Raw genomic sequence first — 14,521 nt, forward strand, 5'->3', positions numbered from 1 at the left:
AAATTTATTAAAAATAAAAAAACTGAGAAATCCCATGTACATAACTATCCACAGCCTTTGCTCAATACTTTGTCGATGCACCTTTGGCAGCAATTACAGCCTCAAGTCTTGTTGAATATGATGTCACAAGCTTGGCACACCTATCCTTCGCCAGTGTCGCCCATTCCTCTTTGCAGCACCTCTCAAGCTCCATCAGGTTGGATGAGAAGCGTCGGTGCACAGCCATTTTAAGATCTCTCTAGAGATGTTCAATCAGATTCAAGTCTGGGCTCTGGCTGGGCCACTCAAGGACATTCACAGAGTTGTCCTGAAGCCACTCCTTTGATATCTTGGCTGTGTGCTTAGGGTCGTTGTCCTGCTGAAAGATGAACCGTCACCCCAGTCTGAGGTCAAGAGCGCTCTGGAGCAGGTTTTCATCCAGGATGTCTCTGTACATTGCTGCAGTCATCTTTCCCTTTATCCTGACTAGTCTCCCAGTCCCTGCCGCTGAAAAACATCCCCACAGCATGATGCTGCCACCACCATGCTTCACTGTAGGGATGGTATTGGCCTGGTGATGAGCGGTGCCTGGTTTCCTCCAAACATGACGCCTGGCATTCACACCAAAGAGTTCAATCTTTGTCTCATCAGACCAGAGAATTTTGTTTCTCATGGTCTGAGAGTCCTTCAGGTGCCTTTTGGCAAACTCCAGGCGGGCTGCCATGTGCCTTTTACTAAGGAGTGGCTTCCATCTGGCCTTTCTACCATACAGGCATGATTGGTGGATTGCTGCAAAGATGGTTGTCCTTCTGGAAGGTTCTCCTCTCTCCACAGAGGACCTCTGGAGCTCTGACAGAGTGACCATCAGGTTCTTGGTCACCTCCCTGACTAAGGCCCCTCTCCTCCGATCGCTCAGTTTAGATGGCCGGCCAGCTCTAGGAAGAGTCCTGGTGGTTTCGAACTTCTTCCACTTATGGATGATGGAGGCCACTGTGCTCATTGGGACCTTCAAAGCAGCAGAAATTTTTCTGTAACCTTCCCCAGATTTGTGCCTTGAGACAATCCTGTCTCGGAGGTCTACAAACAATTCCTTTGACTTCATGCTTGGTTTGTGCTCTGACATGAACTGTCAACTGTGGGACCTTCTATAGACAGGTGTGTGCCTTTCTAAATCATGTCCAGTCAACTGAATTTACCACAGGTGGACTCCAATGAAGCTGTAGAAACATCTCAAGGATGATCAGCGGAAACAGGATGCACCTGAGCTCAATTTGGAGCTTCATGGCAAAGGCTGTGAATACTTATGTACATGTGCTTTCTCAATGTTTTTATTTTTAATAAATTTGCAAAAACCTCAAGTAAACTTTTTTCACGTTGTTATTATGGGGTGTTGTGTGTAGAATTCTGAGGAAAAAAATGAATTTAATCCATTTTGGAATAAGGCTGTAACATAACAAAATGTGGAAAAAGTGATGCGCTGTGAATACTTTCCGGATGCACTGTATTTATTATTTGGATTTAACATGAGGGAGACCCCATTTGTGTTTTTTGGAAAGGTCTAAGGTCTATCCAATTCTAATTAAGCCCTTGATCGCGTCACACTGAGAGATACCCAACTCTGCAAACACCACCTTGTACTTCTGAGCAGCATCATGCACTTTCCAAGATGTACACACTTGTGTGTTTGTATAAAAGGCTCCTGCAGCTCCGCTCTGATCCTTTCCCTTTACAAGTGTGTGCCAATCTGAGTCCTCCCATCAGCTCCTGTGTGCTTGTGCTGACTGATGGGAATTGCAGTCCTCACAGTGGTGCTGCCAAATAACAGGCTTGTTTACTGAGCAGCAGTAAACCACAACACCCTACCCTAAGAGCCGAGCGAGACCGATGATTTCAACTTCCTGTTTTTTTTTTTTACTGACCACAGGAATAAAAAAAAAACAAAGTAAATATAAGCTGGGAATGCAACGAGACCAGCCTCGCCCTGCTCCCGGCCAAAAAGCACTGTCAGGATCTGTGTATCGCTGAGATGACGTCCCACGCAGGCAACCACTAACGGCTCTATAGGACTCCTCTATCAGTTTGTTTTCTACGGAACGCTCCTCCCATGTTCTCAAATTCTCCAGATTTCGAGAATGTGCTGCCCTCTGTTGCCCATGGGCCCCCTGCAGGCTGTGGAGTGCCTGCCGCTTGCTGCCTTCCAGCACTGTCCGTGAAGAACTGTCTGCCAACTGCCATGACATTTCATCCTAACAATTATGACCAGTACAGGCCACTCAGCCCAAGAAGCTTGTCCATCCCTTTTCACTAAGATTGTCCAACGAGTCGAGTTTTGAAGGTTCCTGCCTTTCCACCCCAGTACGTGGTCACTTATTCCATATGAAATCAGCCCTTAACAAGCTGCCAGCCGTGTCCTCATTCCCACACTAACTCAGAAATGGACACTGATGGGTTTCTAATTTTTTTTCTCATGCACTCCACAATTTTGATTTCCAGGCTTTCAGAGGCTCCACAGGGTTAATTAGTGGGGTGTCCCAGGCCACATTTCGCACCTCAACTACATCTGTCGAACCTCCCCCACGCACTCTAAGGGCCGGTTTATACTTCACGCTCAGAACGCTTCTGCACACGCATCATGGCTGCCACGCGTTCCCACCGTTACTTTGACGTGTCTTCTGAGCACATCGTTAGAAATGAACGCAATGCGTGCGCGAGTTGCAGTACCAGCAAAAATATGGGTGGCGTGTGTGTGCAAGTTTTTGTACGTAACATCAGCATCGTTGTTTGCTATCAATATGTGACAGCAGGATCAATGTGTGCGTTTCGATGAGGTGAAGCAAATCATCAGACTTAAATGCTGACATGCGAATGTCTTCATAGTGCTTTTCTTCCTCCTTCCTTCGTCAGGTCTCACATACCATCTTATGTGTCGCTGTTGCTGTCATTTTGTTTTTTTGTTTTTTGCACCTTCGCAACAGCATTAAGATGCAACAAATTTTCATGTTTAACATTTTTCTTCCCTCCACTTCACAACACAGCAAAACTCAACGTTGTTTTCTCACCGTGATGATTTCTTGCACTGCCACCTGCTGGAATCCTCCAGATTTACTTAAAATACACACACAAGTATAGTATAGCTATATATGCAGCAGCAGCATCCTCATGGTTAAGTATATCTCTGGCCTAACTTAAAGGAATACTCCACTACAAAAATGATCCATTGTCTTTTTAAGAGATGGGATCTGCGTGTCTGATGGGCGGACCTCTCCATTTAACTCTCACCGCCAAGCACTGGCCTCTGAGACAGAGAACACGGGTCAGCTTCACATTTCTCACCAGCAGTTCACTACAGCGCTTTGAAATGTTTAAACACAAAAATCCTAACAGTAGAGCGTGTGTACTCGGCCAATGGTGGTGACACACTGAGAATGGCCAAGGGGTGCAATTGAGGAGGGGCGAGTGAGACACGCCCACATTGCAGTTAGATACGCCCACGTTCCCACAGTCACCGCCTCCTCGACCGCACACTCACTCAGTTGGGACAGTCGAGGTTAAAAGTACAATATTTACACACGTGGTATAGCATTCACAGCAAAGCTTTTATGAATTATAAGGACGGTAGTGTATTACCTCAGGTAATGGGCGGCCTCGGTAAATTGGGGCGCAGACAATCAGGGTTTTACTGCGCCTTGCTAGCTCTACTAGGCAGAACAGAGATGTTATCATTGACATTTTGATAATGTTGTTCAGGATGAGTCTCCTCTGAAAACAATTATATCAGGAATTTTGCTATTTTGTGTATTATATAGTGCCTTTCATATATATTTATTATATTGTGCCTTTCACATCTATTACATGGAGACTTTCAGTTCTATCTACCTACAGTATCCATTATATTGAGCGCTTCATATTTATCTGTTATATAGTGTGTTTCATATCTATCTACAGTTCCTATTATATAGTGCACTTCATATCTATCCATCTGTTATATAGTGCCTTTCATATCTATCTACATTATTCATTATATAGTACCTTTCATAGATATCTACAGTTCCTATTATATAGTACCTTTCACATCTATCTATTACATGAAGCTTTCAGTTCTATCTACATACAGTATCCATTACATAGAACGTTTCAAATGTATCTGTTACATAGTGCCTTTCATATCTATCAATTTACAGTATTTATTATATAGTGCCTTTCACATCCATCTATACATGGAGCCTTTCAGTTCTATCTACATATAGTATCCATCATATAGAGCATTTCATATTTATCCATCTGTTACATAGTACCTTTCATATCTATCTACAGTTCCTATTATATAGTGCCTGTCATATCTATCTACAGTTCCTATTATATAGTGCCTTTCATATCTATCAGTCTGTTATATAGTGCTTTTCATATCTATCAATTTACAGTATTTATTATATAGTGCCTTTCACGTCCTTCTATACATGGAGCCTTTCAGTTCTATCTACATACAGTATCCATCATATAGAGCGTTTCATATTTATCCATTTGTTATATAGTGCCTTTCATATCCATCTATCTGCAGTATCTAGAAATACAGTTATATGGTGCCTTACTTATCTATCATATAGTGCCTTTCACATCTATCTGTTATATAGTGTCTTTCACAAGTATCTATTATATACTGTAGTGCCTTTCATATCTATGTATCTATCAATCTATTATATACTGCCTTTCACATCTATCTATTTGTGCTTACATGCCATTGTGTTTTTAAGTATTTATTGTCACATCTCACAATACATTTATTTATTGGCCTATTTATTTCATTTTGGCCACAATAGTCCTCTGTAAAACCAGGGCATTAAAACGTTTTCTCGACAGTCTCTAGAAACAACGTGGGACAAGTTGCACATACGAAAACGATTATTATTGGGTGAAGTATGAAGTCCAGCCCTTTTCCTCAGCCCCTCCCACTCCTAGAAAGCTCCACCCCAGTTCCACTCCATCCCCTTAACACCTCATTCTCCCTCCCAGGGACAAGGCAGACCAGGCAGCCTACCTGAGAAAAGTTCTTCTCTCTCATCTTGATCTCCCTCTCCACCAGCTGCTGCCGATGCTCAGTCTCCTCCTGCAGCCTCTTCTCAAGTTCCTCCCGTCTGCGCTGCTCCTCTGCCAGCATCTGCCGCCGGCTCTGATATTCACGTTCCTGGAGGATAAACAGGACGGTCAGCCCACCTGGACACTACTGGGCTCTCGTGAACCTTTCCAGCCCCCAGTGCTATCTTCCATACCCGGGTCTCCATGAGTCTCGCTTTCTCCATCTGTGCCTCCTTCAGCATTCTCTCCATCTCCTCAAGCCGGGAGGCATCTGTCCCACTGGCACTGAGATGGAAGGAAGAAGTCGGTAAGTAAAAGGACAGGGTGGACAACCTGTGGTCAACCACAATGAGAAATCAGCTACCTGGACACATTGTCAGGAGAGCAGGCCGAGTTGTTGCCAGTGGATATGCTGGTGTCCATGCTGTCTGAGCTCTCCAGACTCAGCGTATCGTAGGCACTCTCGCCGGCCGCCAATGGATGGTGGTGCAAAACAGAATGGTGGACAAGCTGTGCTCCAGGCACGGCAAGGTACGTCTGCGAGCCATGAAGTGCCTCCCACTGGCACTGGGCCTCGGCAGCTGCCTTCTGCTTCAGCTCTGCCAGCCGACGGCGCTGCTCCTCAATGACCAGCTGGCCTGAAACAGAATGTAGTGGACGATGAACAGCGAGCGGTCTGCCATAACAACACAGGAATGTGCGACCAAACTTTCACAGGACTTACTTTTCTGCTGCAGTGCCAGCTGCCTCTTGGCTTCAATGTCCTGCAGGGTGCTCGCCAGATTTCGTGGAAGGCTGCCTGATCTGTCTGATGGAAGAAGGGGGCTCTGGGAAGCAGAACAAAGACGTCGAGAAGAGGTCATCAGCTCCATGCGATCATTAAGTAGAAAGCGGTCAGCCATACCAGGCAAGTCTGCCGTCCTGCCTACCTTGGAAGGGGTGTTGCGGCCCAGCGTAGAGGAACCCTGCTGGCTTGCTTTGTATGGCACTGTTGAGCCACCATCATTGTCCATCTTCATGCGATACATCTAGAAAAGCAAGAGAGAGATGATCAGAAGAGGTGTATGGACTGCAGTAAAGTGACCCAGAAACCTAACCTCAGCCATGTGGGACAAGGTGCTCAGGCAGGCCAAGTGGCTGACGGGCCACCACTGAGGTACATGATGCACACAATTACCTGAGGTGGCCTGGATTTGGCAGGAAGGGGAGGTGGACAGAGGTGAGGGGGGGTGGGAGGCACAACCTCCTGACAGGCCTGCCTGTCCTGGCACCACTGGTCTAAGTCAGGAAACCCACCCTGCTGAGGAAGGGGGTCCTGGCAGAGGGCAAAGAGAGAGACAGAGAGAGAGAGAGAGACAGAGAGAGAAAGACACGCATTAATAAGACATCAGATGGACTTTGGTCTCCCTTCCTGTCTGCCTGTGGACATGCTGGACACACGCAGGGGTCACTGGACTCCTCTGTCCAATCCACCATGGCAGCCAGGATTGCTGAAACTTCTGACAAAGACTGGCGTCAACGACATGTAGGAGACGCACCTCAGGCAGCAGAGAGAGGGTCGAGGCCACGGGCAGGGAGTCACTGGACCGCTGGGGGTCCGCCGTCATTCTCCCATAGATCTCTTGTAACTGGCTGATGGTCACATAGTCCTTCTCCCGAAAAGAGGAAGCAGGAAAGTAAAAGAAATTAGCAGTTGTTAGCCCCCCCCCCCCACTATGGCAGAAGACCCCCAACAGAGAGAAGCTACCAGATGTACCCTAGCCCACAGAGCACTGGGAATGATACAAGCAGCCCAACCCACAATAGAAAGAAGCAAACGAAATGAATTCTGCACCCCCACCACACATACACAGGCACCCGCCCCTCCCAAGGAAGATGCAAGCCCCTCCCCTAAAGCTAGGACACACCCATCGAGGGAGGGAACAAGCCTCACGCAAACAGACCTCCCCCAGGCAGATGCAAGTCAAGCTTCCCCACATCCACATGATCTCCCCCTGAGAAACCCCCCGACCCAAGCCAACCAGCTCCCTGATCCATTAGGATGGGGAAAGACAGCGGCCAGCTGCAATGGCCTCTGAAGGAGGAAGAGGGGGAGAAGGTGGCTGAGCTCAGGAGGACCCCTAAGCTAACGGGAACTTTACACAAATAGTACTGGTCAACATGCGGTGGACACCAGTGGGGTTACCTCCTGTGCCGTGATGCACACAGAAGCTTGGGGCCTCGACAAAGTTTGGGCTTCCGCTGCAAGGTCATTGGCCTCACTAATATGGAGCACATCCTGTTAAAGGTAATAAGGTCATAAAGATGGAAAAGGACTAGTGGCGGCCCCCCCATGGAGGCTACAACCAGATTGTGAATGAGACAGAAAGTGTCTGTGGTTAGAAAAGCACCCCCTAATAGGGCATATGGGTGACTGTCACTGTATAGACCTCGTGAAATGACCAGATATAGATGTCCATGTGCATCGGCCCACAAGGGGGCAGCACTGGCCTCCTACCTCCTTCATGGCCGAGGTTCTTGGGAAGTTCTTCCGCCCCGTCAGGCTAAAGTACCTCTTCTCCAGGACAGACAGCCTCTCCTTCTCCTGAAACACACATTGGAGAAACGACAAACTAATTACCACAGCACCCCCTTGCTGGTGATCCACAAAAGCCACCAAAGAATGTCACTTACTTTCTGCAGAAGCTGCGCAGCGAGGCTGCGGTCCACCATTAGCCTCTCGCTCTCCTGAGAAGCCTGTGCTCCCAACTGACGGGCTTGGCTCTCCAGCGCCAGCACCTTCTCCTGGACAGGGAATGGATAACGGTGTGTAATGGTCATCACGAGACACGCACGGTTACTGTCCTGCCCTAATGTGTGGAATCACAGAGCTCACCTTCCTCATGGACACACTATTCTGGTACTCGGCCTTCTCCTGTAGCAGCTGCTGAGTGACCGTCTCGCGCTCCTCTTCCAGTCGACTCTCCTTCTCCAGCTGCTGGAATTCAAGGTCCTCGAAAAGCTTGGACTGGGACTCCAGCGCATCAGCCTCCTAGACCAAGACACGCAAAAAACAGCTTAGTCAGCAGACCACACAGGACTTTGGGCTCTGGCTACACTAAGGTCACTCTAGCACAAGAGGAGCGGTGCCTCGGAGCACACTGTCTGGTCAGTCAACTTCTCAAAACAGGAGCACCCAAAGTATGCTGTGATCAGACTGAGATTTGGATACGTAGTGACATCCTATGGTCAGTCTGGAACTCTGGGGGAATGGCCTTCAGAGTACAGTGGGCACACTCCGATGGGGGGCTTCGGAGGACACTTTAGTCATCTGGTCAGGCTGATTCTTGAGCACGGTGTGGTCACTCTGGGCAGGGGGGGCCTCTGGGATATGTTGTGTTCAACTTGTTGAATGACCAGGCATATACTGTATGTCCACGTGTGTCAGCCCCACAGGGTGGGCTCCTACTAGATATGAGTCACCAGGAAAAAACTGAAGGGGAGGACACGGGAGAACAGCCTGGTCAGTGTAGTCCTCGATTGAGGAATTTCTGGGCCACAGTCTGACATTAAAGAGGGGGCTTCTAGATGTGCAACAATCAGCCGGAGGTTTACAAGATTTCTGGATACATTGCTGGGGGCTTCTGAGGTACAGTGTGGTCAACCTGGTAATCAAGTGGGCCACCTGGATATGGTGAGATCAAGCCTTTGATCCAGACTAGAAGACTGAAGAATATAGGTGGTCAGTCTGGTAGCTAAATAAGGGTACCGGGGGGGACACAATGGAATCATTTTGGTACTTATGGGGGACTACTGGGTCTATTATTGTCAGTTTAAGACACTGTGAGCAGGATGGCACTTTAGGGAGGAGACCCTGGGTACTGTGTCAGTATTGTGGCCCTCAGGGTGGGAGTTATAGAACTACCCTTTGGTCAGACTGACCCTTGAATGAGAAAGCTTCAGAAGACATTGTGGCAATCCTGGTGCAGGAAGCTTCATTGTGGTCTCCCTGGCACTATGGAGAGGGGGCTCCCAAATGACGGGCGCTATACTGTGATCACTCCGACTCCAGGGTCTGGGGAGGGCCGTACTCTCCCACCACATATAGTAAGACACCGGCTGGTCTACAGTGGGCATGCTGAAAGGCTACGTGAAAGGCATTGACGTCAGTGTCCAGTTCCAGGCAGAAATGCACATCTGTTAGAAAAGTCAGTAGAAGCAATTAGCACAGGTCAGGTGAAAGCATGCATGGGACACCGCACCCCAAGAATGGCCAACTGGGCCAGCAGAAGAACACACAAGGAGCAGCCTGGCACCCTAAGGTGGCACAGGCAAGGAGGGGACAGGACTAACCCTCTTGAGCTGCTCCTGTAACTGCTCCCTCAGACACTCGGGACAGTTATAAAGTTGCCTCTTCAGCTCACCGAAAGCCTCCTGGTGCCTCTCCAGGGCGTCCCGCTCGGCCGTGACGTGGGCACTCCCCTAAAAAAATCCATGCAGGAGAGACAGAAGAGAACACACAGCTCAAAAACACGCCATGCACGAGCGATGCAGGTCAGAGGTCATCTCCTTGAGCGACACCTCAGCCAGCGGCTGCAGCAGAACAAAGCAGAGACCAGCGGGTTAGGGGGGTTAAAAGGGTGTTAGTGCAGCACAGCGTGGGTGAGAGGCACCTGAACTGGCAATCCATTGGGACCTGCCCTCCCCTCTCCAGCCATCGTCTCCTGGGAACAAGCTGGGATCAGGAAGTTCTCCCCATTAATTAGATGGAAAAGGCCTGCTCTTGTGTGCTCTCCAGACTGGGACCTGTTGCCCACTGCAGACCCCATACCACTAACAAAGGGGCACTCGTAACATCCTTTTCCATTAGCATACTGGGACCCATCATAAACGGCATCATTTCTTATTACCAAATTGGCTTCTGTCATGCATGGCATTCCCTCCTGGCATCAAACTGGGACCCCATCACCCAAAACGTACCTATTAACAAACTAGAACCCGTCATCCACAGCATCCCCTTTTATTATTAAAATGGCACCTGACATCTACCTGTCACCCATCAAAATGACACCCATCACCCATAACAATCCCACGATTAACAAACTGGGACCTGTCACCCAAAACCTCCCCCCCCCCCCCCCACCAGTAACTTCTGAGACGCGTTACCCATAAGCATCCCCTCTTGTTATTAAAATGGCACCTTTCATCCCCCTCCTAGCTTCTAAGCAGCAGGACCCATCACCAAATAACCAATCCCTTCTATTAAACACCCGGCACCCGTCACCCATTTCATTGACTCCCAGTGACAGGGACTTAATGCCCCATCTTTCCCAGTGCTCTTGCCCAGTAAGAAGCTGGGATCAGGCCCCAGGAACTTCTCTTATCTCCCTGTATTATCAAACTGGTGCCTGTCAGTCATGACATGCCCTCCTAGTATCTAAGAAGAACCCATCACCCACAACAAACCCCTTTCATTAATAAACCAGTACCCTTCACCCATAATGTGGTAATGTGTGTGGAGGGGTCACATTAACACATTTCTTCCATAATGAAACTGGAAACCATCATAAACAGCACCTCTTACTAATAGACTCGCCCATGGAGGTCTATTTCAATATCAAACAGGGAACCATCATCCTTAACAACTCCTTCTATCAACAAACTGGCACCAGTCAGTCCTCTCTTATTCTAAAACTGCCATCTGTCACCCATAATATGTCCTCCTACAATCCAAGTGTGACCCATTGCCTATAACAGACCCCTCCCATTAATAAACCAGCACCTGTAACGTGTCCCTCCTAGTCTCTAACTGGGACCCAGCATCTATAGGACACCGCATACATTAATAAACTGGGACCTGTTGTCCTTGATGTCCCCTCCTAGTATCACAAGTGGGACCCATCGCACCATAACAACCCCTTTTTATTAATAAAGCAGGACTTGTCACCCATATTGTGTTCCTCCCACTGACAAACTGGGACCCTTCGACTTTAACAAATCCTTTCTATAATGAAACCGGACCCCATCATAAACAGCATCCCCTCATACTAATAGACTGGCAACTGTCACTCATGGAAGTTTACCTCAATATCAAACTGGGAACCATCAATCAAAACCACCATTTCTATTAAAAAACTGGGACCAGTCATCCATAGCATCTCCTCTTCTTATCAAACTGGCATCTGTCACCCATGGAATGCTCTCCCTCTTTATAAGTTGGATCAGTCGCTCATAGCCAATCCTTAACAGTTAACCACCCAGCACCATCACCAAAAGCATCCCCTCCTGGTGTCAAACTGGGGCCCATCACCTACAACAGGCCACATCCATTAATAAATGAGGACCTGTCACCTATAGCATCGTCTGCCATTAAGAAACTGGGCCTTGGCACCCAGTCTTTACCAGTGCCTGTTGCCCAGTAACAAGCTAGGGTTAGGCCCCATTTAAGGGGGGCCTGCTTCCATATGTTCTCTCATCCTAAGGCTGAGATCCATCCCAAATAGCAAACTACCTCCATTGACAAACTGGGAGTGGTCACCCATCACCTGGCCATTAATAAACAGAAACCCCTCATGAACAGCATCCCTTGGAATTATCAGACTAGGACCTCATTGTCCATGTTCCCCACTTCGTCCATCACATCTAACATTCCCTCTGGATAACACACAGAGTCCATCACATGAACACACTGCAACTAAATCACCCGCCATGATCCATTTGGGCTGCATGTACTCTACTCCTGTATCTTCTCCGAGAGTCATGGACTCCCAGTGAGCTGTAGGGACTGCACCTTCCTCAGTTTCAAACTGGGAGCCATCACCCTCAACATCAACACCTCAAATCATTATCTGGCACCTGTCACTCGTGACATCCCATTCCAGTATCAAACTGGGACCCACCAGCAGTAACAAACCCATGACATCCCAACCCATTAACAAACAGTGAGCTGTTGCTCGGTCCTCCCCACACCGGATCTTGCCCACTTCCCAACCTCCCAGTGGTCTGCCCTCCCAGTGTCTACTTACAGTATCAAATTGGGACCTCCGTCCAATAGCATTTCGTCTCATTATCAAAGTGGGACCCTTCAACGTGTCTCTCCGAGTAGTGCATTGGAACTTTCACACCCACCCACCTCCCCCCACACTGTGCTCTGCAGTGCTGTGAAAAATTAAAGTCCTAATACCCTTTGGTTGTTCACCATTTACACAAATGGATGGCCGCAGACCTTTAGAGAAAATGCAATATTAGAGAAAGGGAACCCGAGTGGACACAACACTTTTAAAATCATTATGTTCGTTACTCAAGGAACATCCATCCATCCATTTTCCAACCCGCTGAATCCGAACACAGGGTCACGGGGGTCTGCTGGAGCCAATCCCAGCCAACACAAGGCACAAGGCAGGAACCAATCCCGGGCAGGGTGCCAACCCACCGCAGGACACACACACCAAGCACACACTAGGGCCAATTTAGAATCGCCAGTCCACCTAACCTGCATGTCTTTGGACTGTGGGAGGAAACCGGAGCGCCCGGAGGAAACCCACGCAGACACGGGGAGAACATGCAAACTCCACGCAGGGAGGATCCGGCAAGTGAACCCAGGTCCCCAGGTCTCCCAACTGTGAGGCAGCAGCACTACCCACTGAGCCACCATGCCGCCCACTCAAGGAACACCACTGGGAAAAAGTAATTGCACCCCTTGTTTCAATACTTGGTTGCAGCACTATAGGCAGAAATACTCAATGCTAACAACTAAATTCTTCCTATTATTTGAGATCGCTCTTCACATCTTTGTAGAACTGATTTATTTCAGTGCATTCCGAGCATTTCAGGTCCTGCCACAGCACCTCTACTGGGTTCACGTCAGGACTTTGGTTAAATCATTCCAAAACTCAAATTTTGTACCTTCTGAGCCATTCAGTTGGAGACTTGCTTTTGGGTTTTGCCTCACTGTCCTGCTGCATAACCCCATTAAGTGTCCACCTGAGGTCACAGACAGTGGACCGGACATTTCCTTAAGAATATTCTGCTGAAGTGCAGAATTCATAATTCCTTCAGTCATAGCAAGTCTTCCAAAGCATCCCCCACATCATCCCATGTTCCACTGTAGCTATGATGTTCTTGCTGTCAAAACACCACACACAGTGGTCCCAGTGCCGTCCAGAGTTCTAATTTTGACTTGTCATTTTGGAACATCATTCCCAAAGGGGCTTGGGGGTCATCCAGGTGTTTCTTTGTGAGACGAGCACTGATGTTCCACATTACTATTCTCCCATTTTTCTTCAGTCTCTTCCATATCATGGAGTCAGGGCCACTTACCATACTCTCGGTTTTCTGGAATGTTCTGTGACTTCTCTAATGAGTCGTCTCTGTTGTCCTAGGGTCATTTAGGCAGACTGGCCTTTCTTGAGAAGATTCCCCACTGTTCCAGATGTTCTCTAGTTGGAGATGAAGGTGGGTGTGGTGGAGTTCCAGAGCCTTAGAAATGGTTTTGTAACCCTTTCTTGATTGGGAAGTGTCACCAACGTTTTATTTTATTTCTTCATGGAATTCTCCTTTGATTGGTGTTGTGGTGACAACTTCACTCTCATGAGAAGGGTCAATATAGGGGGGGGTTTAGATTCAATGAGACTGGCTGCAGTCAAACAGTGGAGTCAAATTACCAGTTAACTTTGCTCAGCTGTTTGAATATGAAACTAAGGGGGCAATTACCTTTTCACAAGGTCAATACAGCTGTTGGATAACTTAAATATAATAAGCAGAAATGTAGAAATGGTTTTATATGTTCACTCTGGTTCCCTTTATCTAATACTAGGTGTCCCCTGTGGCTCTGCCCACGTAATAATGAAACAAGACAAAGTTTACGAATTGATTAAAAAAACTTTAAAAAATATAATTCTGGCCAAGTGGAAGGTCGGTACACTTCAACGTCAAATATTGGCACCGTATCTGATCGTGTTCAGCTCTGACAGGAGAGCATCCTCGGCATGGGGAGAAAAGCACATGGCCGTGATATCTCTGCCAATGAGCAGCTACCCTCTAAAACACACGTAGCGGTGATCTCTCTCTCAAAAACGTCAAACGTTATTCCTTAACAATCTCTAGATGATAATGTCTGCTGAACCAACAGGTATCACTAGCTAAACGGAGGCAAAGTACGCTCCAACATGTGGAGAGAGGTAGAGCGACTCGAACGGAGGCTGGCGCTTGAGTGAGGAGGGCCACCGTCCGGCTCCCGACTCCTGAGGTCCCGCCTCGCCCATCCCTCGGCCCGCTACGTCTCTCTTGGATCCATGCAAGTAAATCGGTACTGCAAGTGAACTATGATTCTTAGCACAATGAGAGAAATTGCAAAATCAACCGGAATGTTCAAGCAAATTCTAGAAAAACAACAGATCTAAATTCGTTAAGCAGATCTGTCATTCGCTAGCTAAGTAGAGGTAATGTACACGCCCCGAGGCTGGTGCACAAGTGAGGAGGGCCCCTCCCC

General features: G+C 48.0%; 1 protein-coding gene across 1 annotated transcript in view; it reads right to left on the reverse strand.

Annotated features, from left to right (window-relative positions):
• The window catches only part of phldb1a (pleckstrin homology-like domain, family B, member 1a), a 65,652-nt gene that overhangs the window by 14,798 nt on the left and 36,333 nt on the right, over nucleotides 1-14,521 (reverse strand). Inside the window, 12 exon segments of the mRNA XM_051932160.1 lie at nucleotides 5,015-5,161; nucleotides 5,247-5,337; nucleotides 5,417-5,690; nucleotides 5,777-5,879; nucleotides 5,982-6,080; nucleotides 6,230-6,367; nucleotides 6,591-6,701; nucleotides 7,238-7,330; nucleotides 7,550-7,636; nucleotides 7,726-7,836; nucleotides 7,928-8,083; nucleotides 9,385-9,513. Of these exon segments, the coding sequence (XP_051788120.1) occupies nucleotides 5,015-5,161; nucleotides 5,247-5,337; nucleotides 5,417-5,690; nucleotides 5,777-5,879; nucleotides 5,982-6,080; nucleotides 6,230-6,367; nucleotides 6,591-6,701; nucleotides 7,238-7,330; nucleotides 7,550-7,636; nucleotides 7,726-7,836; nucleotides 7,928-8,083; nucleotides 9,385-9,513 (1,539 nt within the window).

Source organism: Erpetoichthys calabaricus, chromosome 9, assembly GCF_900747795.2.
Source record: "Erpetoichthys calabaricus chromosome 9, fErpCal1.3, whole genome shotgun sequence".
Taxonomy (NCBI): domain Eukaryota; kingdom Metazoa; phylum Chordata; class Cladistia; order Polypteriformes; family Polypteridae; genus Erpetoichthys; species Erpetoichthys calabaricus.